This window comes from Eubalaena glacialis, chromosome 3 (genome assembly GCF_028564815.1).
Source record: "Eubalaena glacialis isolate mEubGla1 chromosome 3, mEubGla1.1.hap2.+ XY, whole genome shotgun sequence".
Classification (NCBI taxonomy): domain Eukaryota; kingdom Metazoa; phylum Chordata; class Mammalia; order Artiodactyla; family Balaenidae; genus Eubalaena; species Eubalaena glacialis.
The window spans coordinates 120,350,210-120,377,743 of NC_083718.1; the positions used below are offsets into that span (position 1 = coordinate 120,350,210).

General features: G+C 40.0%; 1 protein-coding gene across 1 annotated transcript in view; it reads right to left on the bottom strand.

The window, feature by feature from the left end:
- The window catches only part of DNAI3 (dynein axonemal intermediate chain 3), a 95,772-nt gene that overhangs the window by 67,610 nt on the left and 628 nt on the right, over positions 1–27,534 (bottom strand). Inside the window, exons 2-3 of the mRNA XM_061186388.1 lie at positions 12,362–12,439; positions 11,918–11,956 (exon numbers count right to left, since the gene is read on the bottom strand). Coding sequence (XP_061042371.1) covers positions 11,918–11,956; positions 12,362–12,425 — 103 coding nt within the window. The 5' untranslated portion in view covers positions 12,426–12,439. The remainder of the gene's footprint in view (positions 1–11,917; positions 11,957–12,361; positions 12,440–27,534) is intronic.

Sequence of the window (27,534 nt, forward strand, 5' to 3'; positions counted from 1 at the left end):
AAAGTGGAATTTGGACATTAAATATAACCATTTAAAATATTAACACTAGGAAACATGCAATTGTTTGCTTTAAATAATTGCCTTGGTTAAAATTTTAAAAGACTTTAAAATCATTGTTCATATTTTTAAAGTAAGTTTATCCATTATAAAAAATGTCAACAAATGAACTTATTTACAAAACAGAAACAGACTCACAGACTTAGAAAACAAACTTATGGTTACAAAAGGGGAAACGTGGCGGCAGGGAGGGATAAACTGGGAGTTTGGAATTGACATATACACACTACTATACTTAAAATAGATAACCAACAAGGACGTACTGTATAGCACAGGGAACTGTACTCAATATTCTATAATAACCTTAATGGGAAAAAAATCTGAAAAAGAATAGATATATGTATATGTATAACTGAATCACTTTGCTGTACACCTGAAACTAACACAGCATTGTAAATCAATTATACTCCAATATAAAATAAAAAATTTTTTTAAATGTCAAAAAGATAAAAAGATGAAAATAACAATTACCCATAATTCTATCTCTCAAGAGAGAACCTCTATTAATCGTTTGCTCTATTTCCTTCCAGTTACTCCATATAGAGTATCTTAAATGAAATTCTAAATCCTGCCTTTCATACTTACCATTATGTCACTAGAATTTTACTATGACGTTATATAATTTTTCTAACGCATCATTTTAAATTAATGTAATTCTATAGCATAATTTTTAACTGTTCTGTTGTTGGTAAGCATTACATTTTTTCTCATTTGTTTCTAGTGATTATAAAAAACTTTACAAACAAATATATAGCTTATAAACTTTTATCACATTTCAAATTATTTTCTTAGGATAGGTTTAAAAAAATTTTTTGTGTGTGTGGTTTAACATTATATGTTAAATCTGAAAGAAGACAAAGGTCAAATTCTCAAAACTAATACTTAAGATCTAATGAAGACAGTTATATATGATGAGAATGTACAGAAATGGCCTGAATCACAGTTGAAAATAGCAGTTCATATTTTTTTTTTCAGTTATACATATACATGTATCTGTTCTTTTCCAAATCATTTTCCCAGGATAGGTTTTAAAAGTGAAATTATTGGTTCAAAGGTATTATCACCATTTTAGGCTCTATCAAACCTGTATTGCTTTCCTAAAACACCTCTTCCCTCACCCCTTCACCTGTTGCTCTCTCTCACCAGGTGACCCTGCTTTCTCACAGAGAAAATTCTGTGTCTGTACAGCAAAGAATCCTGTGATGTCCCGCAGCCCTGCCCACCTGCTCATCAGCACAGGCCCCATCTTCTGCCCTTCCCTCCAGTTCAAAGACCTGCCTGCCCCTCTCCACCCTTCTCAGCCCATCAACTCTTCCTCTCCCGTCAACCTTTCCTACCTCTGTGCTGTTTGCCCTCAGCATGCTGATTTGCTCAATGGTCTCCCATTTTAAAGAAACCCTCCCTTGACCCTAGATAGGTACCTCTGCTCCCTAGGGCTCTTTTTCAGTCAAACTTGTTATTCAGTTCTTCACATTTTTTTTAAAAAGTAAATTTATTTTATTTTTGCCTGCGTTGGGTCTTCGTTGCTGCGTACGGGCTTTCTCTAGTTGCGGCGAGCGGGGGATACTCTTCGTTGTGGTGCGTGGACTTCTCATTGTGGTGGCTTCTCTTGCTGCAGAGCACGGGCTCTAGGCGAGCGGGCTTCAGTAGTTGTGGCGCACAAGCTTAGTTGCTCCGCGGCATGTGGGATCATTCTGGACCAGGGCTCGAACCCGTGTCCCCTGCATTGCCAGGTGGATTCTTAACCACTGCGCCACCAGGGAAGGCCTAGTTCTTCACACTTTAAAGCTACTGACTTTCCAATTAGGTTGTATTAGTAAAGCTGGAACTGGGGAGGAAGGTGAGGTAGGGAATCCCTCTTCCCTCCTCTGGATCCCCAGTCCCAGAATTGCCCTCAGAAGAGGAGGGAGGGGAGGTTCAACAGGCTTCCGTTCCTGTTCTTCCTGTCCCTTTGCCCTTCACCCCAGGTCAGTCCTGGGAAGCAGCAGCAAGCCCTGGGACAGCGGATGGAAGAAGACAAGGTATCGTTTTGCCTCAATCTTCTCTCTCAACCCTACTTCTCATTTTCTTATCCTTTTCATCACCATCAGCTTCTACCACCCCAGGTTCAGTTCTGCATTTATCCCCAGAACTCCCTCCCCCAACTCTATGCTCCGGGGGCCCCAGAACCCACTCCCATCCTCTCCAGGCCCCCCACACCTGGATGTCCCCACATCTTCCCTCCCACTGCTCAACAGGTGCGTCATTGAGGGGAAAAGTGCATGCAGCCTCTCAAGTAGGAATTTTGAGCTTATTTTCCCACAGAAACATTGACCCCTCGCCCTGGAAGCTCTATGATACGATTATTCAGGTGATTATTAGTGACTCTATGCATAACACTGATTATGTATGGAAATATATTCCAAATTGCAATCAGTTGGCATAATAAACAAACATTTGGAATACAAGTGGTTCGTAAATTAGGGACAAATTGCCCATTTTTATCTCCCCTTAAAATACTAACCCTAACACCTGCATGTAGGGGATGCTCAAAGGCAACTGGTTTTTTGTTGTTGTTGTTGTTGTTTGTTTGTTTGCTTCAGATCATACTTATTGTGAGGTTAGGGGTGGGGATCTTGGGGTTAGAGGGCGGCAGCAACTGTGGCTGGCGGGATGAGCCGCTCTCCACGTGCCTGCGGGAGCTGTCCGGGTGTCAGGGACGGGACGGTCCAGGGCCAGAGGGCATGCAGGATCCTGGGGGTGCTTATGACAGGAAGCAGTGTTTTGGCGCCTGGGATGCGGGGGTCTCCAGAGCTTCACGCACAGCAGGGCCCCCAGCACACCCTCGGGGGGGACCTCAGGGCCCAGATCCTGGTTGGTGGTGAGGCGGAGGTGACGCAGGGCAGCCACAGCCTCGGGGTCTGCCCCAAAACAACTGTTGACTTGATTCACATGCAAGTTATCCTTTAAAATCACACTGCCAGCCGTAATTTGTAGAGTGTCCGATGCATAAGAGCCCTTGGAGTTTTGTCTTGGAAAACCACTAGGTGGAACTGTGAGACCCACACTGAACTGGAGCCGAAAAGGAGGTGGCTGCCCTTCATAAACAGAGATGCTCACAGAGACCAGAAAGCTTCCTACCCGCCAAGAAACTGGAAGGACATTGACAAAGATGGTGTTCTATGTCACCTGCTCCCGCCAAACATACTTCAAATCCTACTGGCTGGATATCTGTCATAAAAATAATCCTTTTACACTAATTGGGCTTTTTCAAGGCAACTTTAATAGAGGATCTAACATTCCTTTATCTAGAAGTTAGCAGTAGTAGTAGCCTGTTTCTGGCTGGGGTCGGGAATCAGTAATAACTGCAGGCAACTAGTAGCCAATAGACTACACAGAACTCCTAGAGTCTAGTACCTCCGTGCCCTACCTGAACAATGGCCAAACTAAACAGAGCAAGGCCTGACGCTACTGTCCACCCCAAGGGTCTCTGGCTAAATTCAGTGTAAGAATTGTTGTTATTTAGGCTTTGAGGCCTGCACTGAAGACAGCACTGTAGGTATATAACAATGAGGCTCTGGTGATTAGCGATGAGATGGGCTCTGGGTCAGTTGTGCCTCCAGCAGAGTGGTCCAGGAGGGTGAGAAAGATGTTGGAGCAGAGGAGAAGGGCTGCAGGGCCTCCTGCTTACAGAGATCAGGAGTGCCTGCCATGAGGGCAAGACCTACTGGATAGGGGGCCAGGCCAGTGCAGTGAGTGAATAACAGCGTGAGTAAATAACAGCATGTTAATTATAGTAGCTTCTGTGAAGCACCTACTGCCAGACACTATTCTAAGCACATTACATGGATTATTAATTCATTTACTCTTCATAACAACATTCAGAGGCCGTTCCTATAATTGTCTCCATTTTTTAGCTGAGAAAACAGAGTCCAAGTAAGGTATCCAAGGTTGGGGGCTGGGAGTTAGAAATAGGGGAGCTAGGATCCAAACCAAGGTCCCTGCATTGTAACTAGCAGGCCATACTTTCTCTCAAAAGTGTGAACACAGCAGAGCACAGGAGATGGTCCTCCTCCTCCTTCACAGATAGTCAGGGAGGTAAGAGAGATACACTGTATAGGATGCAGTGAATGGCAGTTATTCACCTAGTAGCCTGGTAGAGCAGGAGCCAAAGACAGACTCAAGTTCCACATAACTAACTAGCTCGGAATCTTGCTGTGTGCCCAAGGAAGAGGCCAGCGCAATACAAATCATAGGTCACACATCAGTTGTCCTGCATATTGAAACAGAGTATGTAAATAAGCCCCATGCATTTCATCCATATCGTTTTTTTAGCATTTTGGTTGTTGTTTACTTAAAAAAAACACAGTTTTATTGAGATATAATTGATAAATAATAAACTGTATATATTTAAAGTGTACAATTTGATAAACATATGCATTTACCCATGAAACCATCATCACAATGGAGATAAAGAACACATCCATAATCCCCAAAAGTTTCCTCCTGCCCCTTCTCCCAGCACCCGTCCTCACTCCCAGGCAACCACTGCTCTGCTTTCTGTTACTATAGATTAGTAGTTTGTTTTTTATGGAATAGTTATAAAACTCACCTCTCTGGGCATCTGCTTCCTCATCTGAGGAATGAGGTAGTGATACCTACCTCATGAGCTTGTTGCAGAAGTTAAATTAGGTAGTCCATGCACATTTCCTTAAAAATTGCACAACATATACTTTTTGTTTGTTTGTCTTCTTTTGCTCAGCACAATTATTTTGAGACTCACTCATGTTGCTGCACATAGCAGTAGCTCATTCCTTTATATTTCTGACTAGTGTTTCATAAAAGAAAAAATCAATTAGGCAAAGATTTCTTAAGAGTTACAGTTTGGGGTGTTGTATCTCGGAAATCTTTGCTAATCCAAGGTCACAAAGATTTTTCTCCTATGTTTTCTTCTAGAAGTTTTATAATATTTGGTTTTATACTTAGGTCTATGATCCATTTTGAGATAATTTTTGTATATGATGTGCAATATGGATTGAGGTTCACTTTTTTGCATGTAAATATCCAACTGTTCCAGCATCATTTGTTGAAAAGACTATCTCTTCTCCACTGAACTGCCTTTGTACTTACTTTTGTTGAAAATCAATTGACCATATATATGTGAATATAGTTTTGGACTCCTTACTCTCATTCACTGATCTATTTCTCTATCTTTTTCTTTGACCGTGCCGTGCAGCTTGTGGGATCTTAGTTCCCTGACCAGGGAATGAACCCGGGTCCTTGGCAGTGAATGTGCGGAGTCCTAACCACTGGACCGCCAGGGAATTCCCTATTTCTCTATCTTTACAGTATTTTATTTTTATATTAACAACAGTAAAATGCAAACCTTCTTTGAGACAGCCCTCTGTAAGGAAATGTGCATGAACTACCTAATTTAACTTCTGCAACAAGCTCGTGAGGTAGGTATCACTACCTCATTCTTCAGATGAGGAAGCAGAGGCCCAGAGAGGGGAAGTTGTTTGTGGCCACACAGTCATTAAGTGGCAGAACTATGATTCAAACCACATCTGTTTAATTCCAAAAACTGTGCTATTAATCACTTGTGGTAAACAGAATAATGTCCCCCCAAAGATATCCATGTCCTAATTTCTGAAACCTGTGAATATGTTGCCTTACATGCCAAAAGGGACTTGCAGGTGTGATTAAGTTCAGGATCTTGAGATGGGAAGATTACTGGGCGCCTGAGGTGGGTCCTATGTAATCACAAGGGTCCTTATAAGAGGAAGGCAAGAGGGTCAATGCCAAGGAAGGACATGTGACAGGGAGGCAGAGGTCTACGCCAGAGAAAGATTAGAAGATGTTATGCTGCTGGCTTTGAAGACAGAGGAAGGGGCCAAGAGTCAATGAACACAGGGAGCCATTAGGTGAAAAAGGTAAAAAAACAGATTATCCCTTCAGAGCCTCCAGAAGGAACCAGCACTGCCAACACCTTGACTTTACCCCAGTAAAAGTAATTTCAGACTCCTGATTTCTAAAATTGTATGTTAATAAATTTGTGGTAATTTGTTATAGCAGCAATAGACCATTAATACACCACAGATACTCTAACCTGTATTAAAGTGTGGCTTATAATTTGGGTAAATTATTTAACTTTTGGGAGTCACAGCACCTCCATCTTGTAATGGCCACAGCAATGTTACTTCCTAGAGCTAAAGGGATGAGAGGGGTATGCCTGGCAGAAAGCTGTTGCTCCATAAATGTTAACTACATGTAAAAATCATACCTCTTCTCTAGAACCCTCCAGACGTTGCCTTAATTAGGAGACAGTTTTTAGCTAGTCTATTGCTCCCTTGGTTCCTTGGTAGGAAAGGGAAACCTAGTCCCCTGCACATGACAGCCACAAGTCCTGAGTGACAGCTGACAATGTCAGGACCCCACAGCAAGGAAGTCAGAGGGTCCTGGTGTTGCCTGAGGGGAGTCTGGGGGTAGAGAGAGAGGCTGTAAAATAAGGGGATGCTAAGTCAAAATCTACCCTCAAGTCTCACTACAAAGTGCTGAGATTTCTTTTTCTTTTTTTTTCTCCTTAAAGAAACATACTCACATCTATTTTTCAGTCCATTTACTTTCAGCTGAAACCTCTCCACCATGCCCCATTCTCAGGTCCATGGATTTGCTTACCAGTTATTTAGTCAGGAAATATTTACTACACAGCTACTACGTGAAAAGCATGGTGCTAGTGGCAGGGTATACAATCTAGAGGGGGAGATGGACATTAAATAGATAAATACACTCAGAAATACATAAGGACAAATGGTGACAAGTGCTATCTAGGAGAAAACAGGGTGAGAGATAGAACATAGAACTAAGGAGGGTGGTAGTGTTGGTGGTCTGTCTAAACAGGAAGAACAGGGAAAGCAATTCATTCATTTATTCAATCAATCAATCAACAAATATTTATTGAATGCTTATTCTGTATCAAGATAGGCATTGGGGTAGAGGGGTGAAAGAGTTTCTGTTCCCCTGAAGCTTGTGTGTGTGAAAGAAAGAGAGAGAGAAAGAGAGAGAGAGAGAGAGCGCGCACACAAGGGAGGGCCAGCATGGGTGGGTATGTATATAAATAGGTAGGTGTTATAAATGCATAAACAAATAAATATGCTCCATCCTCATTCATAAATTTTATATTTGCAAATTCACTTGCTAAAATGCATTTGTAATCCCAAGATCAATAGTTGTGGCACTTTCACGTTCATTAGTGGGCATGCTTAAAGTGACAAAAAATGTGAATTGCCTGATGTGCACATTGCCAGGTAAGGTTAAACAAGATGATGTTCTACCATCTTCCATGTGCTCTCATACTGCAAACTGTCCTTCCACTGTCTATATAGTACCACATTTTTCACATTTTTGTTCTTTGTATTGGTGATTTGCCTATTTAAAATGGTCCCCAAGCTTACTGGTAAAGTGCTGTCTAGTGTTCCTAAGTGCAAGAAAGCTGTGATATGTTTTACAAGAAAACATGTGTATTAGATAAGCATCAGTCAGGCATGAATTATAGTGCTGTTGGCTGTGAGTTCAATGTTAATGAATCAGCAATATATATTAAATAAGTCATCTTTAAAGAGAAACACACATAAAACAAGGTTATGTATTAATTGGTTAATGAAATGTTGTGACCAGAGGCTTGGAGGAACCTAATCCTGTATTTTCCCTAGGAGCAATGGTTCAGTATCTGCTAATTCAGCATTTGCAGCAACTGTATAGAACTTCCATGAATAATGAGAATTGACTGTACTTTAACTTCAGAATTATGATAAGTGCTATAAAGGCAATAAAATAGGGTACTAGGTGAAAGAGAGGCCTTCAAGAAAGGCCTCTTGCAGAGATTAGATTGGAGTCTGGATCTGAATGATGAGAAGGAGGTAGTTGCATGGGAGGCTTATCCAGGCATTGGGAACAGCAAGAGCAAAGGTCCTGAGGCAGGAACAAATTCAGTATGTTTTGTGCTAAGTAAGGCTGATGAGCTGTAGATGGAGGTGAAGGACAGAGAGACAAGGTCAGAAAGGAAGGTGGAGCCAGGACCACTATAAGGACAAAGAAAAGCCATGGGAGAGTTTAAGCAGGAAAGAGCCAAGTCAGAAGGGTTTCTGTGTGCAGAATGCATTGAAGGAGGCTGAGTGGAAGCAGGGATACCAGTTAGGGGTTAAGGATCTAATCTAAATGAGGGATGTGGAGGTTAAGGTTGCAGATGTGGAGATTATGTGAATTGAATGGGTTTGAGATATGTTTTAGATGTGGAATTGACAGGACTTGGTATGGTTTAGATGCAAGTGAGGAGGTGTTGACGGGGAGAAAGGAGTCAAAGATAACTCCCAAGTTTCTGGGTGGTGCATTCATTAATTCAATAAACATTTGTTGGGCAGCACACCCGGCTCCAATGCCATTTACTGTGAGCTAACATCCTCCCACCACCTCCCTGCCTTCACACTCCACACCTGCAACCCCTTTGCTCCCTTGGCCTGGCCACCATCATCTCTTTCCTAGATTGTTGCAATAGCTTCCTAACTAGTCTCTGCCTCTGTCTTTGCCCCTGCAATTCCCAAAAGAGTAGCCAGGGTGGCCCTTTAAAAACATAAGTCAGTTGTTTTTGGATGGAATGTCCTATAAATATCAATTAAGTCCACCTTGTTTAATGTATCATGTAAAGCTTGTGTTTCCTGATTTATTTTCATTTTGGATGATCTGTCCATTGGTGAAAGTGGGGTGTTAAAGTTCCCTACTATGATTGTGTTACTGTCGATTTCCCCTTTTACGGCTGTTAGTATTTGCCTTATGTATTGAGGTGCTCCTATGTTGGGTGCATAAATATTTACAATTGTTATATCTTCTTCTTGGATTGATCCCTTGATCATTATGTAGTGTCCTTCTTTGTCTCTGTTTTAAAGTCTATTTTGTCTGACATGAGAATTGCTACTCCAGCTTTCTTTTGATTTCCATTTGCATGGAGTATCTTTTTCCATTCCCTCAGTTTCAGTCTGTGTGTGTCCCTAGGTCTGAAGTGGGTCTCTTGTAGACAGCATATTTACGGGTCTTGTTTATGTATCCATTCAGCCAGTCTATGTCTTTTGGTTGAAGCGTTTAATCCATTTACATTTAAGGTAATTATCGATATGTATGTTTCTATTACCATTTTCTTAGTTGTTTTGGGTTTGTTATTGTAGGTCTTTTCCTTCTCTTGTGTTTCTTGCCTAGAGAAGTTCCTTTAGCATTTGTTGTAAAGCTGGTTTGGTGGTGCTGAATTCTCTTAGCTTTTGCTTGTCTGTAAAGGTTTTAATTTCTCCGTCAAATCTGAATGAGATCCTTGAAAGAAATTAAAGACGATACAAATAGATGGAGAGATATACCATGTTCTTGGATTGGAAGAATCAACATTGTGAAAATGACTATACTACCCAAAGCAATCTACAGATTCAATGCAATCCCTATCAAACTACCACTGCATTTTTCACAGAACTAGAACAAAAAATTTCACCATTTGTATGGAAACACAAAGGATCCCGAATAGCCAAAGCAAACTTGAGAAAGAAAAACAGAGCTGGAGGAATCAGGCTCCCTGACTTCGGACTATACTACAAAGCTACAGCAATCAAGACAGTATGGTACTGGCACAGAAACAGAAATATAGATCAATGGAACAGGATAGAAAGCCCAGAGATAAACCCACGCATATATGGTCACCTTATCTTTGATAAAGGAGGCAGGAATATATACAGTGGAGAAAAGACAGCCTCTTCAATAAGTGGTGCTGGGAAAACTGGACAGCTACATGTAAAAGAATGAAATTAGAACACTCCCTAACACCATACACAAAAATAAACTCAAAATGGATTAAAGACCTAAATGTAAAGCCAGACACTATAAAACTCTTAGAGGAAAACACAGGCAGAACACTCTATGACATAAATCACAGCAAGATCCTTTTTGACCCACCTCCTAGAGAAATGGAAATAAAAACAAAAATAAACAAATGGGACCTAATGAAACTTAAAAGCTTTTGCACAGCAAAGGAAACCATAAATAAGACGAAAAGACAGCCCTCAGAATGGGAGAAAATATTTGCAAATGAACCAACTGACAAAGGATTAATCTCCAAAATTTACAGGCAGCTCATGCAGCTCAACATCAAAAAAACAAAAAACCCAATCCAAAAGTGGGCAGAAGACCTAAGTAGACATTTCTCCAAAGAAGATATACAGATTGCCAACAAACAGGTGAAAGCATGCTCAACATCACTGATCATTAGAGAAATGCAAATCAAAACTGCAATGAGGTATCACCTCACACCGGTCAGAATGGCCATCATCAAAAAATCTACAAACAATAAACACTGGAGAGGGTGTGGAGGAAAGGGAACCCTCTTGCACTGTTGGTGGGAATGTAAATTGATACAGCCACTATGGAGAACAGTATGGAGGTTCCTTAAAAAACTAAAAATAGAACTACCATATGACCCAGCAATCCCACTACTGGGCATATACCCTGAGAAAACCATAATTCAAAAAGATTCATGTATCACAATATTCATTGCAGCTCTATTTGCAATAGCCAGGACATGGAAGCAACCTAAGTGTCCATCGACAGATGAATGGATAAAGAAGATGTGGCACATATATACAATGGAATATTACTCAGCCATAAAAAGAAACGAAATTGAGTTATTTTTAGTGAGGTGGATGGACCTAGAGTCTGTCATACAGAGTGAAGTAAGTCAGAAAGAGAAAAACAAATACCACATGCTAACACATATATATGGAATCTAAAAAAAAAAGGTAATGAAGAACCTAGGGGCAAGACGGGAATAAAGACACAGGCCTACTAGAGAATGGACTTGAGGATACGGGGAGGGGGAAGGGTACGCTGGGACAAAGTGAGAGAGTGGCATAGACATATATACACTACCAAATGTAAAATAGATAGCTAGTGGGAAGCAGCCGCATAGCACAGGGAGTTCAGCTCGGTGCTTTGTGACCACCTAGAGGGGTGGGATGGGGGGGTGGGATAGGGAGGGTGGGAGAGAGGGAGACACAAGAGGGAGGGGATATGGGGATATATGTATATGTATAACTGATTCACTTTGTTATAAAGCAGAAACTAACACACCATTGTAAAGCAATTATACTCCAATAAAGATGTTAAAAAAAAAAAACATAAGTCAGATCATGTTACCTCTCTGCTTAAATACCGCCAACAGCTCCCCATCCTAAAAGCCAAAATCTTTACAATGACCAGCAAGGCTTTTAGAGATTCCTCCTCCCCACCTTCACTGTTTCCCCTCTGTTTCTAAACATGAAGTGCATCATCTAATGCAACTCTGAGAAAAAGTTTCAACAACAACAACAAAAATAAAAGTTGTTGGAATAAGATTATTTAGCCTCTAAAAGTAGGAACCATATTAGTTCGGTTGTTTAAGTTCTAGTTTATTTGCTTAAAAATCAGCCTCTTTCCTTGAAATAGCGGAACCCCACTGTAGCGTACAGATAAATATTGCCCATGATCAGAGTTTGAAAAATACTATTATAATAAAAGTAATGACTTGCAGACAACACACTTTACAGTTATAAAAGGTCTCTCAATAATCATACAATGTTGGATTTTTAAGGGACTTCTTGGTCCAAGTCTATTTCTCAGTTTGAAATTCTCTCTTCCACTCTTACTTTTTATTTTTTCTTTAAAAATTTTATTTTATATTCCAAATGACATGATGTAACTTTAGTCCATGCACATTTTGATCAATCATTTCAATCTGTAATATTCTCACTTGCGTATTGCATATTAAATTGTTGTAGAACTGGGGACGTAAATTTTAAATTGTATTTCCACTTACCCATGCTCTCCATATTCACAGGTTCTGCTTCTTCACTAACTAGAATATAATAAAATGATGTCAAATTTACACTTTTGAGTCAAATATGTATCTTAGTTTACTACAATCTTCTACCAAGGCTTAAAACACAAAACATAAGGCAAATACACAGTGAAGACTTAAGCTATTTTATGAATAATTAAATAGAAACTGAATAATTGTCTTTCTTACAGAATTATCTCATAGTGATATATTTGCTATGACATTTATTATATGACATTTAATTGATATTGTAATGAAATGAATAAAAATAATAATAAATCCCTGTGTTTTGAATTCCCTTGTGTTTGACTTTATGACAGCAAAAACATTTATTTGAGACATAAAACCGTGATCGTTTTGGCTGCTAATATATGTACGAATACTAAATCCACAAAAATCCCATTAATGAAAAAACAGTCCTACCAGGTAATGTTATTTTAGTTTTGCCACGTTTTGAGCTCTTTTGTTTTTGACGTTTTGGAGCCATGGCTCTAACTTAGGCTGCATAAAGAGAGAATATCATTAGTAAATTCTGGTTTACAGTTTCAAATAGTAAGCATTATCATTTAGTAAACATAAGAATATGTTTTCTAAGTTTTTCCCTCAGCTAAATCAACATGTATCTTCACAGAATGGGTGTTCTGTGACCACAGGTTTATTGCAACAACAGTCTTCCTAATGAGATCTTGCCATTCCAGCAGAGCCATTCAACTGAAACACAAGGAGGTGACCTGCCAACACTTCAAGGTTTCCGCCACAGGCCCTGCCATGGAACCACAAGAGAGGACACTGGATCCCCTGCCTCCTGCTCCTGTTTCCATTCCAGGGAGCTGTTTTGCGCTGCCCTGTGCCCAGCTCCCTGGCAGGTGCCCCAGCTAAAAACACAGGCTTAAAGTCCATGGGCAGACACAGACTCACAATGTGCACATATACATAATTTTTAAATAACATAATTTAAATAGTACTTTTGCCCTAGCATATGTACATGTAACCACTGTGTCCTTATTTGCACTGTCAGAGAATACCTCCAAAGGTTTGCTATGGAATTACTCATCAATTCTGACAGGACATAGTATGGCCAAGATCACTGCTGTGACACTAAATCTTTGTCATCTCCTCAATGATCACCTGTGTCCCATCTTGTTAAATGATTAGGAGTGTGATTTCAGGAGTCTGACCAGGAGGGTTTAAAAACAGACTCTACTCTTTTTTAATATACCTTTTTTTAAATTGGGGTATGGTTGTTTTACAATGTTGTGTTAGTGTCTGCTGTACAATGAAGTAAATCAACTATATGTATACATATATCTCCTCCCTCTTGGACCTCCCTCCTCCCCCCACCCCCCAACCCACCCATCTAGATCACCACAGAGTACCAAGATGACCTCCCTGTGCTATACAGCAGGTTCCCACTAGCTATGTATTTTACACATGGTAGTATATATATGTCAATCCTTATCTCCCAATTCATCCCACTCCTTCTCCCCCTCTGTGTCCACACACTCATTTTCTATGTCTGCATCTCTATTCCTGCTCTGCAAATTGGTTCATCTGTATCATTTTTCTAGATTCCACATATATGCGTTAATATATTTGTTTTCTCTTTCTGACTTCACTATGTATAACAGGCTCTAGGTCCATCCACATCTCTACAAATGACCCAATTTCATTTCTTTTTATGGCTGAGTAATATTCCATTGTATATATGTGCCACATCTTCTTTATCCATTCATCTGTCGATGGACATTTAGGTTGCTTCCATGTCCTGGCTATTGTAAATAGTACTGCAATGAACACTGGGGTACATGTGTCTTTTTGAATTATGGTTTTCTCAGGGTATATGCCCAGAAGTGGGATTGCTGGCGCGTATGGTAGTTCTATTTTTAGTTTTTTAAGGAACCTCCATACTGTTCTCCACAGTGGCTGTATCAATTTACATTCCCACCAACAGTGCAAGAGGGTTCCCTTTCTCCACACCCTCTCCAACATTTATTGTTTGTAGATTTTTTGATATTGGCCATTCTGACCCGTGTGAGGTGATATCTCATTTTAGTTTTTTTTATTATTATTATTTATTTATTTATTTATTTATTTATTTATTTATTTATGGCTGTGTTGGGTCTTCATTTCTGTGCGAGGGCTTTCTCTAGTTGTGGCAAGTGGGGGCCACTCTTCATCGCGGTGCGCTGGCCTCTCACTATCGCGGTCTCTCGTTGCGGAGCACAGGCTCCAGACCCGCAGGCTCAGTAATTGTGGCTCACGGGCCTAGGTGCTCCGCGGCATGTGGGATCTTCCCAGATCAGGGCTCGAACCCGTGTCCCCTGCATTGGCAGGCAGACTCTCAACCACTGTGCCACCAGGGAAGCCCCATCATTGTAGCTTTGATTTGCATTTCTCTAATCATTAGTGATGCTGAGCATCTTTTCATGTGCCTCTTGGCCATCTGTATGTCTTCTTTGGAGAAGTGTTTATTTAGGTCTTCTGCCCATTTTTTGATTGGGTTGTTTTTTTGATATTGAGCTGCATGAGCTAAAAACAGACTCTACTTTTTACCAGCTTAGTGACCCTAGGCAAATTATTTACCTTCTAAGCCTCAGTGTATTCATCTGTCTAATGGGGATAATAATAAAACCTACCTCACAGGGTAGGGTGTTAGGAATTAATGAGAAAAAGTTGCATCATCATCAACTCAGTCATCTGAGACTGGTTTGCCTCATTTTAATAAGCCAACCCCAGGTGGAATATTATTTCATAGCCCACAGTCAAAATATCACACGTATTGCTTTATACCTAGTCCCTTGATTACTAAATCTTGACTAAAGTGTGGGTGTGTGTGTCTGTGTGTTTGTGTGTATACACTTTTCCCTTCAGATTTTTCACATGTATTTTTTCAAATGGCAATAATGATTTTAGTAATAATATTCTCATGTTTATTGCATACTGCTATGTGCCTGGTACAGCTCTAACTACTTTACCTGCATTTTTTATTTAGTTTTAACCACTCTTTTAGATAGGCATTTTATTAATTCTATGATATTCATGCTCATTTTATGATGTGAAAACAGAGGCCCCAAGAGGTCAGGTAATTTGCCTGAGGGGATGTGTAAACTGCGGATGGTGGTGTCAGGGTGTGACCCCAAGCAGTCTGGCTCCAGTGTCCATGCTCTTAACCTTTGTATGAGACTATCCCTTGGATTTCAGTGATAAATATTTACTGTGTTTCATTACAAATGAAGCTATTTAAAAGTATTGTCTTTACCTAGAAAGGTATGATTTTATTATTTAATCAGCATTTTACGATTCTGACAATTAAGGAATTTCTACTTTTTAAACGTTGTGCAATGGATGGCTCTGATCCAACATTTCAGCCTGTCAAGTGTCCTTCATCCCACTTCCCAGATTTAGTGTAATTTCAAACCTTGAACCTAATCTGTTTTCTCAGAAGGTTCTTTATCAATGTACCCATCTCCATACTCTATTTCAGCTGTATTTGACTTAAAATACACAAAAACACTGTGAAGGTCACCCAAACCCACCCTACATGCGCGCGCGCACACACACACACACACACACAGTCACCCCACCACCACTATTTATTCCACAAATATTTATTGAGTGACTATAATGTGCCAGATGATTTCTTAGGTGTTAGGAATACAGCTGTGAAAAAATAGGCAAACCCCTGCCCTGATAGAGCTTATGTCCTAGTGGGGAGAGAGCAAAGAAAGAAGCAAAATAACTGGTACTTCAGATGGTGATAACTATTAAGGAGAAAAATCAAGTAGGAAGGGGAGAGGGAGTTTAGGAGTGCGGAGGTCACAATCAGGGAAGACCTCACTTAAGTAACGTTGGAGCAAAGACCTAAGAGAAGGGAGGGAGCCAGAAATACAGCTATCTAGGGAAAAAAAGGGTATTTCCAGGCAGAGGGAATGGTAAGTGTAAAGGTTCTGGGGCAAGAGTATGCTTGGCACTTTTAAGAAAACACGAGATGGCTGGAGTGGCGTGATTGAGGGGAAGACTAGGAGGTGAAGTTGATCAGAGAGGTAAAGGGGGTATATATTACAGTAAGTCCCCTACATACGAACGAGTTCAGTCCCAAGAGCGCATTCTTAAGTCCAATTTTGTTCGCAAGTCCAACAGAGTTAGCTTAGGTACCCAACTAACACAATCGGCTATATAGTACTGTACTGTAATAGGTTTATAATACTTTTCACACAAATAATACATAAAAAGCAAACACAAAAAATAAAAACATTTTTAATCTTACAGTACAGTACCTTGAAAAGTACAGTAGTACAGTACAACAGCTGGCATACAGGGGCATGTTCGCATCTTTGAAAGTTTGCAACCTGAAGGTTCATATGTAGGGGACTCACTGCAGTCAGCTTTGCTGTAGTAACAAATGCCCTTTAACTCTCAGTAACATGCAACAGCAAACATTTATTTCTCCCCATGTTCTGCATTATGGCTGTGGGTGAGTTGCTGCTTCAAGTCTTATTCTGGGACACAGGCTGAAGGAGCAATGCCTATCTGACACACACTACTTTCATGGCAGAAGAAAAAGTGAGAACTAATAGAACCGCGTGATGCTTTCTGAATCTTCTCCTTGGCACTGGCACACTGTCCTTTTCTCTGCTCACATTCCATTGGCTCAAGCAACTCACACAGCCAATCCTGATAATGGGAGAAGAATGTACACTTGCATAGGAATGGGTCGGAATGTATGATCCTCTTAAAAGGAAGGTAGGTAATAGGGGCAATTATATAATATACCACAAGGGAGCTAGGTCCTGGATAAGGACTTTGGGTTTTACTCTGAATGAGGTGGGGAGCTTTGGATGGTTTTGAGCTGGGGAGTTACTTTACTTGACCTGAGTCACATTTTAAGGATCACTATGGCTGCTGTGTCTCGAAGACTGTAGCAAGGAAAGCGCTGAAGCAGAAAATCCAATTAAGAGACAAGTCAATAATCCAAGAGAGAGATGATGGCAGTTTAGATCAGGAAGGTGAGAGTGGGATGGAAAAAGTGATTGGATTCAGGGTATATTTTGTAAGTAGAGCCAACAGGATTTGCTGATGACATGGATGTAGGGTCTGAGAGAAAGAAAGAGATCAAGGATGACTTCAGTGAGTTTTGCTTAAGGAAATGGAAGTATGGGGTTGCTGTTTATTGAGATGGGGAAGAACAGATTTGAAAGGGAAGATCAGGAGTTCAATTTGGGGCATGTTAAATTAGACCATAAACTGGACTATAAACTGTGGAGGATGGGGGTTGTGTTTTCTTTTCTATTATTGTAACCTCTGTACCTGACAAATGTATCAATACATACTGAGAAAAATCGTTAACTTAATGATTCCCTGGTCCTCCCTTCCCCCCTTCCACTCATAGTTTGTGAATTTCCAGTCTGAACAAAAGGCTTTTGCCTAATGGCCTGTGGAATAACCTGTATGCATGCTTTATTAGTTTTCTATTGCTTCTGTAACAAATTATCACAAACTTAGTGTCTTAAAACAACACATATTTATTATCTTATAGTTCTGTTGTTCCAAAGTCTGGCATGGATCTCACTGGGCTAAAATCAACGTGTCAGGGCTTCCCTGATGGCGCAGTGGTTAAGAATCAGCCTGCCAATGCAGGGGACATGGGTTCGAGCCCTGGTCTGGGAAGATCCCACATGCCGCAGAGCAAGTAAGCCCATGCGCCACAACTACTGAAGCCCGTGCGCCTAGAGCCCGTGCTCCACAATAAGAGAAGCCACCGCAATGAGAAGCCCGCGCACTGCAATGAAGAGTAGACCCCGCTCGCTGCAACTAGAGAAAGCCCATGTGCAGCAATGAAGACACAACACAGCCAAAAATAAAAATAAATAAATTAAAGAATAAATAAATAAAATAAAATAAAATCAACGTGTCAACAAGGCTGCATTCCATTCTTTTTAGAGGCTTTAAGGGAGAATCTTGCCTTGTCTCCTTGCCTTTTCCTACTTCTGGAGGCCCCCAGCATTTCTCGGCTTGTAGGTCCTCTTCCTACATCTTCAAAGCCAGCAATGGTGGGTTAAGTCCTTCTCACATAGCGTATTCAGATCTTCACTTCTTTCACCCTCTTCCACTTTCAAGAACACTTGTGATTACCTTGGACTCACCTCGATAATAAAGGATAACCTCTCTATTTTAAGGTCGGCTAATTAGCAATTTTAATGTCATTTGCAACCTTAACTCTTCTTTGCCATGTGTAGTAAAATATTCACAGGTTCAGGGATTACCAGGTGCTGCTTGAATATATAGGTATCAGTTTAACACAATCATCCCAAGAAATAGCCAAAATAATCACATGTGCCCAGTTCTTTTCAAATGTTGCTATTAAATGATGTGGGTAATCTGGTTATTTCCAATTTTGGGGGAAAACAAAGTTAATTTTCCAGCAGTATATCAGGTGACAAAATTGGAACAAACATTAAATGTGTGCTGCCTTACCAGAACAGTTCATTTACTACTTTCGCAAATATTAATTAACTTCCGTGTCTAAAATATTGACTAGTGACCAAGGAAAAGGGAAGATCAGGTTGTTCTACAGGTTTTTAGAGGTCTTAATCCTTCTTAATTAAAAAGCACAATATCTAAGTTGCTAGGCAGATGGAAAAATTCATTAGCTGAGGTCAGCCTGGGAAAAACAGTCCAAACTAAAAGAAAATGGCTAGCTTGGGAGTACCTACCTTATATAGTATTTGTGTTTCAGGCAAAATTTTATAGTTTATTTTAGTAACTGCACATAATAAAAGCCCTGCCAACACTGTGTCTAGAAAATAAATCACTTTTAATTACAAATATCAAAATCAAATGAATAATGTAGTCCTGCATTAATTTCAATAAACACACTTAACTATTCAAGGTTTATTTTTTTGTGCAGATTTTCCTTTTAAAAACAAATCCCAAATAAAAGATTTGAAATTACAGCAGGTCTTACTAAATTTTTTTCATAAAACTAATGGCATATTTCATGCAGTGAATGTGCTATAGTATATTTTCCAAAATTTTCCCATTAAATTGACTGCTAAAAGGTCATGAAAGATTTTCAGGGAATTCCCTGGTAGTCCAGTCTTTAGGACTCCGTGCTTTCACTGCGGAGGGCCCGGGTTCTATCCCTGGTCAGGGAACTAAGATCCCACAAGTTGTGTGGCACAGTCAAAAATAAATTTTTTTTAATACAGATATCACTTTACTAAGATTACTCTGAAATGCTCATTTTTCCTTTTCCAAACTGAAGTAAATTCATTATGATTAACAGTAGCAGAAGAGATACTTCATCTATTCCAAAAATAAAAGTTATGCCTACCACAGGGGCTTGTACTACAGCTGGTTTTCAAAGCCACCATAGCTGATTGAATTTCAAAACAGAATTTATGAAAGATAATACTTACAAATATTTAAGCATTCCATTTAAATATTGTTGATATTAAAACTGTCTATTTTCTTTGCAAGTTAACTCACCCATTCCAGAATACCTTTTTTGCTAGCAGTGTACCAAAGGACACATTTTTTACCTTCCACACTAATAGCAAAAGACGTTAGGGGGGTAACAAAAGAAATGAGTTCAGTGGGCCCTCCTTCACGTCTGCGGGTTCCACAATCTTGGATTCAACCCACCTTGGATCAAAAGTATTGAGAAAAAAATTCCAGAAAGTTCCAAAATGCAAAACTTGAATTTGCCATGCACTGACAATTATTTACATATAATTTACATTGTATTAGGTATTACAAGTAATCTAGAGATGATTTAAAGTATGCAGGAGGGTGTGCGTAGGTTATGCAAATACTACACCATTTTATATAAGTATTCTCAGATTTTGGTATCTACGGGGGGCCTGAAACCAATCCCATCCCCGGGGATAATGAGGAACACCTGTACTGGGTAAATGCTCCGTGTAACAGTTCAAAACCTGTAATGTCACTCCACTGACTATGAGGAACATTGCATTCAGAGCTGTCCATGACCTGGTTCCAAACTAACTTTCAAGACTTGCTTGTGACTGTGTTTTTTCTATGAGGCTTCTATTATTCAGGAGGATAACTACTGCAGATGAAGGGATAAGTGATACGAATTATAACTGACATAATGCAGTGATTTAAACAGTTATTAGCTTCCTCTCTTCACTTTTCTGCTGTATTGCACACGCCTGTTTACATGTTCCCATTTGTTACCTGTATGCGTGTGTGGCTTACTCCTAGCCACGAGATCTTTAATTCTAAGACCTGTAGCACTGGTACCTTATCTTCACCTAGTGTCTTTCTAAGAAAGTATTACTTCCTTGAGTCTTCTTCAATTAGCTGACCTTGTCTAGGTGGCCATCATCCTCTTTATTCTCTTTTATCTTCCCAAAGTATTTGTAAGCTCATCATGTTGGCCTCCCATCTTTTTTTTTTTTAAATAAAGATTTAAAATAAGATCCAAGACTAACATCTTGGGATTCTTGTAAGAATGTCTCCAAGAACTTCTGCTTCTTGGTCAATCTCCACCAAGACCCTGATTAAGCTTCAAGGTTCTCCTGGGTTCTTCTGCCATCTTCTGAGAAGTACACGACACCCACCCTCCAGAGATAACTGTTCCTACAATATTTGTTAGTCTTCTCTTCTTGTTTCTCCCCTTATAACCTACTCCCATTCTTTTCTAAGATTAGATACTTACTTATTTAAGTAGATGCTAAATCATCACTTTTCTCTTTGAAATATCCCCTGAATTCCAAGCTCTCCTCTCCCACAGCATCCTCTGGCTTAGGCCTTCAACATCTTGTTCTATACCAGGAGTTCCTAACTATTTTGTGCCATGAACCCCTTTGGCAGCCTGGTGAAGCCCATGCATCAAATAAAAACATGGGATTACAAGTGAGACAGATGATATTGAAATACAGTTATCAAACTATTTTAAAAATTATGAAATAATAATTTATGTGCTTCTTTATTAGTAAATTAAATAAGATATAGCAGTGGTTCTAATTACTGCCTTAATTTTGAAGAAGTGATGAGTATAAATAATATATCTATAACATCCATAATATATGAAAAGAGTTATAATTTCTTTTGGTGACAAAGTCACAGGTTCCGCTAATACTACTGTGGTTTGTTACCAAATGCATACATTTCAATTAGCAGTTAGTAAAAATAAACATGTAAGTTTTTTCTAACCACAGATTTCTCTCCCCCCACCCTTCGACAAGATCATGAACGTTTAGCTTACCTTCCTGCCTCTGTTCCAACCAGAACAGTCACCCACAGGGCATGCCTTCAGAGTTCTCTTTCTAAAATGCAGATCTTAACAAGTCACTTTCCTGTATACTAGGGAATACAATGTGGGTCCCTATCATCCATAGAGGCATTCTCCTGCAGTAGTACAGAAATGGAATTCATTTAAAATGCAAATTTCCTGGACTTCCACTGCAATTCTGCAGATCTGGGTGAGCCTGGAACACTGCATTTTAAAAATCACTATGAGGAAGTCTTGCACTAGTGGTCCACAGACCAGACTTTGCAAAACAGGATAGAGTCCAACCTTGTAAGCATCACCTTTAACACCCTTCACAGTCTGCCTCGCCACACCTACCTTTCCAGTTCTACTCCGGCCTCACAGAATTACTATCCATTCTCCAAACCGAGGGGGAGAATGCCCTTCCTTCCCCACCCCTCCTGCTCCACACGATGCACACATTTCTCTGCTTGCTTAAATCTTACTCATTCTTTTTTTTTTCTTTTTTTTTAATTTTTTTTTTATTAATTAATTAATTTTTGGCTGTGTTGGGTCTTCGTTTCTGTGCGAGGGCTTTCTCTAGTTGTGGCAAACGGGGGCCACTCTTCATCGCGGTGCGCGGGCCTCTCACTGTCGTGGCCTCTCTTGTTGCGGAGCACAGGCTCCAGACGCGCAGGCTCAGTAATTGCGGCTCACGGGCCCAGCTGCTCCGCGGCATGTGGGATCTTCCCAGACCAGGGCTCGAACCCATGTCCCCTGCATTGGCAGGCGGATTCTCAACCATTGCGCCACCAGGGAAGCCAAATCTTACTCATTCTTAAAGGCTCAACTCCAATATGACTTTCTCTGTGAAGCCTCTGCAACTTTCTCACTCAGGCTGATACAATCTTGTTTTCCCTGACAATTTCTAATCATGCTGTACTGTAGTTAATTATGCCAGGCTTCTGCAAAGGCAGAGGGCCCCAAACTCAGAGCTGCCTGAAAGATAGTTGTGAATTCATTTAGCACTCAGCATACACTGTGGAGAAGGAGAGAGAAATTACTGAGCAGCAATCAGGTCCTGCAGGTCAATAGAGGAATAAGACAAGTCCTTACTTTCAAAGGGCTAATGTTCCCCTGTTCATCTTCTTCACTCTTCATATACTCCAGCCCTTTCTTAAGTCCTGAAGTCATTTAATTACTTCAGCTCACATTAATCATTTCTTCTTTGATGTCCTATACCAGGGTCATACTGTTTTCCTTTTCATCCAACCATCCATCCATCCATCCATCCATCCATCCAGTATTTATTGAGTTTCTACTATGTGCCAGGCAATGTGATAGGCACTGGGAATGTAAAACCTGTGAACAGGCACCTGCCCTCAAAGTTCTTAGAGTGTCAACTGCTCTCTCGTTGATATTTTTGTCTCCTGGCTAGGCTGGAAGTTCTTTGAAGACAGAGAAAGTTTTGTACATTTTTATAGTCTTCACTGCATCTAGTACCTCGCTGGCACAGCGAGTGCTGCAAACGCCTTTGAAAGAGTAAGTGAAATACTTGTTTTCCAAGCCTCCTTTCCCACTCAGAGCTCCCCTTACCTGATACTGCTAAACTGAAGGGAAAAGAAGCCTCTTTGCAATACCCTGGAGAAAAATTCCTTCGGGAGCTGGAGATGGGATTTTGATTCTCCTCTCACAGAAAAACAAGTCCCAAGAACACAAACTGCAGTTCCCCCGGCTGACTGTTGCCGTGACGCATCCGTTGCTAAGAGAAAAGAGGTTAGTCCTCTGCTGAGATTGACAAAGCAGCCTCACCAATAAAATGCCCGCTTCCTAACAGTCTCTTTCAGAGCAGGCTTGTGATTGGTTGCTATGATGCTGACACGAACTGGAAATAAGTCCACAGTTTCCCCCTAGCAAGGGAGTTGTATCGAGGGCTGCAGCCTGGCCTGACTCCAGGGCCGTCAGGCTTAGTCCATGCCTCGCACCGAGAGCAACCGTAATCAAAGGAGAACCCTTCTAGGGTGTGGTCTCCAGCAGCAGAGAGTGAAGGGTGAGATGAAGATTTAGGGCTGCTGCTCTGTTTACCCCAGCTACTACCTGGGGCCGTCCCAGGAGCCTGCCCTAGATTCCCGTCTGAGAGAAAATCCGGCTCGATTGGGTGTCGTGATATCCTAGAACTTTTAATGTGTTATATTTTTTTCTTGCTAAAATAACTTTCGTACAGAGTTTGAGACAAACTGGCAGTATGAATCTCAGGTAAGAAGATTAAATCCCTCAGCAAAACAAAAATTAATTTTATCTATGATTATGGGTCCTATGGGATTCTTACAGTCAAGCTCATCTCCCTGAACAGTTACCCGCCCTCCCCTCCTTTAAAAAATAATTAAAACTGCCTAATTTGTAATCTGGCAGAATTTAATAAAGTAATTCAATTGACTGCTGTAATTGGTCTAAATTAATTTTTTACACCCAATTTAAACGAAAATATTTGGCAATAGGCTTATAGATTCATAACATATCTGAAATTTAATGACCCTAAATAAGATGATTTTACATGGTGTGTAGGAAGATCATGTACATTCTTTCAAATATCTTAAGAATTTGTGCTTGCAAAATGCAAATAAATTTTACTAAAGAAATCATTAAAAAAATAAAACTGGGAGGAGGATTTATCATTGTGACATTGTGAAAACCTTTTCCCAGGCTCTTCCACTTTCGGACACTGAAAGGTTAGTTTTCCCCTGGCCTCAGCCCTGAAGTCTTCGTTTCTTACTCTTTGCACTCTCCTGGCGGCATCATAGCTATTCCCCTTAGCTTTAACCATCTTCCAAACATATCGGTGACTTCCATTTCTATACTCTCAGCCTAGTACATCTCTTAAATTCCAGACTTGAAATTCCACTGAATTTCTTGGATATATCCAAACATGTCTATCTTAGTTCATGGTGTTTAGTAGTTGCTAAATAAAGATACTGAGTGAATAAGTGAATAAAGATATTGAATGAATAATTACTATACCAGAGGTATCACAATTTAGCAGAAGCAAAAATCAACTTATTATCTTTCACGTGTCTTTCAGGTATCTTTGGGAAACATTTTTAAACTTCTTTGTTTTCTACCTTAGGTAATAGTATCCACTGTCCATTATTTTGCAAAGCAAGAAATCTGAGTCATCCATGATTCCTACCACCCACAGTCAACATGTTACTAAATCCTGTCATTTTCCTTTTCTAAATTATCCCTCGAATAATCAATTTCTTCTTAGCGATCTTCACTGCCTCTGACTTATTTTAGGTGGTAATAATGGTCTCTTGACTTGTTCTGCCTCTTCCTCTCTAATTTATTTGCTACAGTGCCATGGAGTGTTCTGAAACAGAGATTCAATCCTGTTATCACCCTGTTTACATATTTCAATCTGGCATATGAAACCCTGTACAAATAGGGTTCTGAAGGATACCTAAAAGATATCTGGAAGATAATGAGTTATGTTTCTAACCTCACTTCCTGCCTCTCGCCTCAACTCAACCCACGTTTTAGCGCAGTGTTTCTCAACTGAACCCCTTAAGAGCTGAGAGGCATGAAACCATAGGGGCTGGGGGTTCGTAATAGGCTGATAGTAAGAGGGGTTACAGCTTGAAATAGACTTCTGCAACTGAGATATATTTGTTTCATACAAAGAATTCATGAGGTTTTTGTATTCTCCACAATGTGTTCATGTTTGTTTTCATTTTTTAATATGTCTAAAATCCTTATTCAATTATATCTCAATAAACTGGGAAAAAATGTTTAAAATTACTATTAACTAAAACTGACATAAAATTGAATAAACTCAAAGAAGCCCCAGGCAGCTGTGACATGCTCATCCTGTGACTTTCCACAGCTCCTGGCATTCTGCTGCACAGGCCCGGGAGTTTGTGTGTCCCAGGATGAGAGGTGGCGGAGCTCTGGTTATGCAGAGCCCTTGACTGCTCCTTAAAGATGCCTTGCCCTTTAATAGCTGTGCATCTACTTCTACCTCTACCTCAACCTCTAATGCCTTCTTTCATTTTCATTATTTGGTGAGCTCCTATTTATTTTTCAAGACCCAACTCAAATATCATCCTCTCTGAAAGCCATCCAGACACCCAACAGAATTAGTCATTTTTTTCTCTGTTTTTCCATTAGAGCAAGTATTACATTGTGTTGCAATGGCTTGTTGATATGGAGGTCCCCCACACTGGATTTTAGGGCAGGGCTGGTGTCTCATTCCTTTCTATCTCCATTGTTTAGCACAGTATCTGACATGGGTATTTAATATATGTTGAATCATTTAATTGATTGACTGTTCTTGATAGCAAATCTAGAAAAAGCTCTCTAACAAAAATTTCTTTGTATTCTTCCAAAGAATTTCCTTTTCTTAAAAAGATTCATAATCCATTGCAGTCAGATTTAAGGAAGTAATATTATGACCTTGTGACTTGGATGACAAACCAAATCATCTTTACAGACACAACAAAGTGATGTCCATTTGGAGGAATGAGTCATAAATCCCAATACCAAGAAAGTTAGAAATCAAATGGAAAATGTTTAGTAATTTCTTCATTTTACAAATTCAAATTATAAATGAATGACCCAACAGCTGTTCTTCCATGGGAGTGGTCGGAAACAAAACATCCCCATGGTGGGTAGTGAACACTTCTATGCTCTTCTAGGGGATGCTGAGTTAAATTTGCCTGAAATTTGAAGATATTTAAAAATTAGTTTTAGTTTTATTAGTTGAGTGAAAATGTAATGAGTCAAGAAGCTGTTACTGAAGATACTTCTCTGATGATTTAAGGACATCTTGATAAGTTTTAGATTGGGTTTACAGAAGGGTAATCTGACAAATTAAATATGAGATGACTTTTTACTACTTATTACTTTAGTGCTTGACTCCCTCACCCCTTTAAAGAATTTTTTTTTATAAGAGTTAGTTCAGAAACTAGGGCTTGAGGACCCTGAATAGGAGTCTTCATGCCTTTTGTTTGTCTGCATCAGTATGCCTGGGAGCGAGAGAGGGTGGGAGAGAAGGAAGTGTCTCTGTTTGAGCCCCTAGTTGCTGGGAATATGACATGTTTGCACAGTGCTTGGGGAAACTATCATAACCTACTACATGAGGAACTGAGGAGCATCCCAGAAGAGTACTCAGCTTCAGAAATGAGAAAATAGACAAAAAAGTCTGACCTGGGAACAAAGCTTTAGCTATTGGAGGAGAGGACCAATTGTGGCAATTCTAGAAAAAAAATGAACTAAAACTTCAATAAGAAATGGGGGGGACTTCCCTGGTGGCGCAGTCGTTAAGAATTCACCCCCCAATGCAGGGGACAAGGGTTCGAGCCCTGGTCTGGGAAGATCCCACATGCTGCAGAGCAACTAAGCCCGTGCACCACAACTACTGAGCCTACGCTCTACAGCCCGCGAGCCACAACTACTGAGCCTGCACGCCACAACTACTGAAGCCCGTGTGCTCAGAGCCCGTGCTCCGCAACAAGAGAAGCCACCACAATGAGAAGCCTGCACACCACAACGAAGAGTAGCCTCCGAGGGCTCGCCTCAACTGCAGAAAGCCCGCACAGAGCAACGAAGACCCAATGCAGCCAAAAATAAATAAATAAAATAATTAAGTGACACATATTTAAAAAAAAAAAAAGAGCCAGTGAAATATCGGTTCTACATGTATAATGATTATTACCATTAGGACACTTTAAATAATACTGTCCTTAAAGTTAGAAAATTATGTTGGAGCCTAAATTTGTCACTTTCTGGATAAGTAACATCAGACAAGCTGTTAAACTCTCTATACCTCAGTTTTACATCTGCAAAATCTGGGATAATAATGCTTCCCTCACAGCCAAGTCAGATAAAGGGTGAGAGCAACCACACTGCTGCCGTAAATGGCATTCTTCAAAAGAGATGAAACTTCACCGTAGTGAATTGGAAATACGTTGTCAGTTAGTTCAGGTTTCCACAGGGGACTTTGTACATACCAGGAGAGAGATAAAATTGATGTTTCCCTCAACCAAGTAGACAGTTTCAGATTTGAAATAAAATCTATGTTGAATATTTTTTCCATATGAGGGTACAATTTACAAGGTTTAAAACAAAAGGCAATGTTGCCACCCCTGAGTTCAGCCAGTTTTAATATTTAAATTTTGAACAGTTCAATATGTTCCCAATAACAATTTATTTAGAAATAACTAGTTTAGAAAATTGTGTTTAATACATTATTTCAAATGTACAGAAAGAGTATACATGTTTGTTAGCAGAAATCAGTTTTTCCCTATTTCCACTAGATATATGGTAAAATAAAATTTTAAAGAATATTAGTATGAAGGGATGCCAGATTATTAGCCTATCCAGA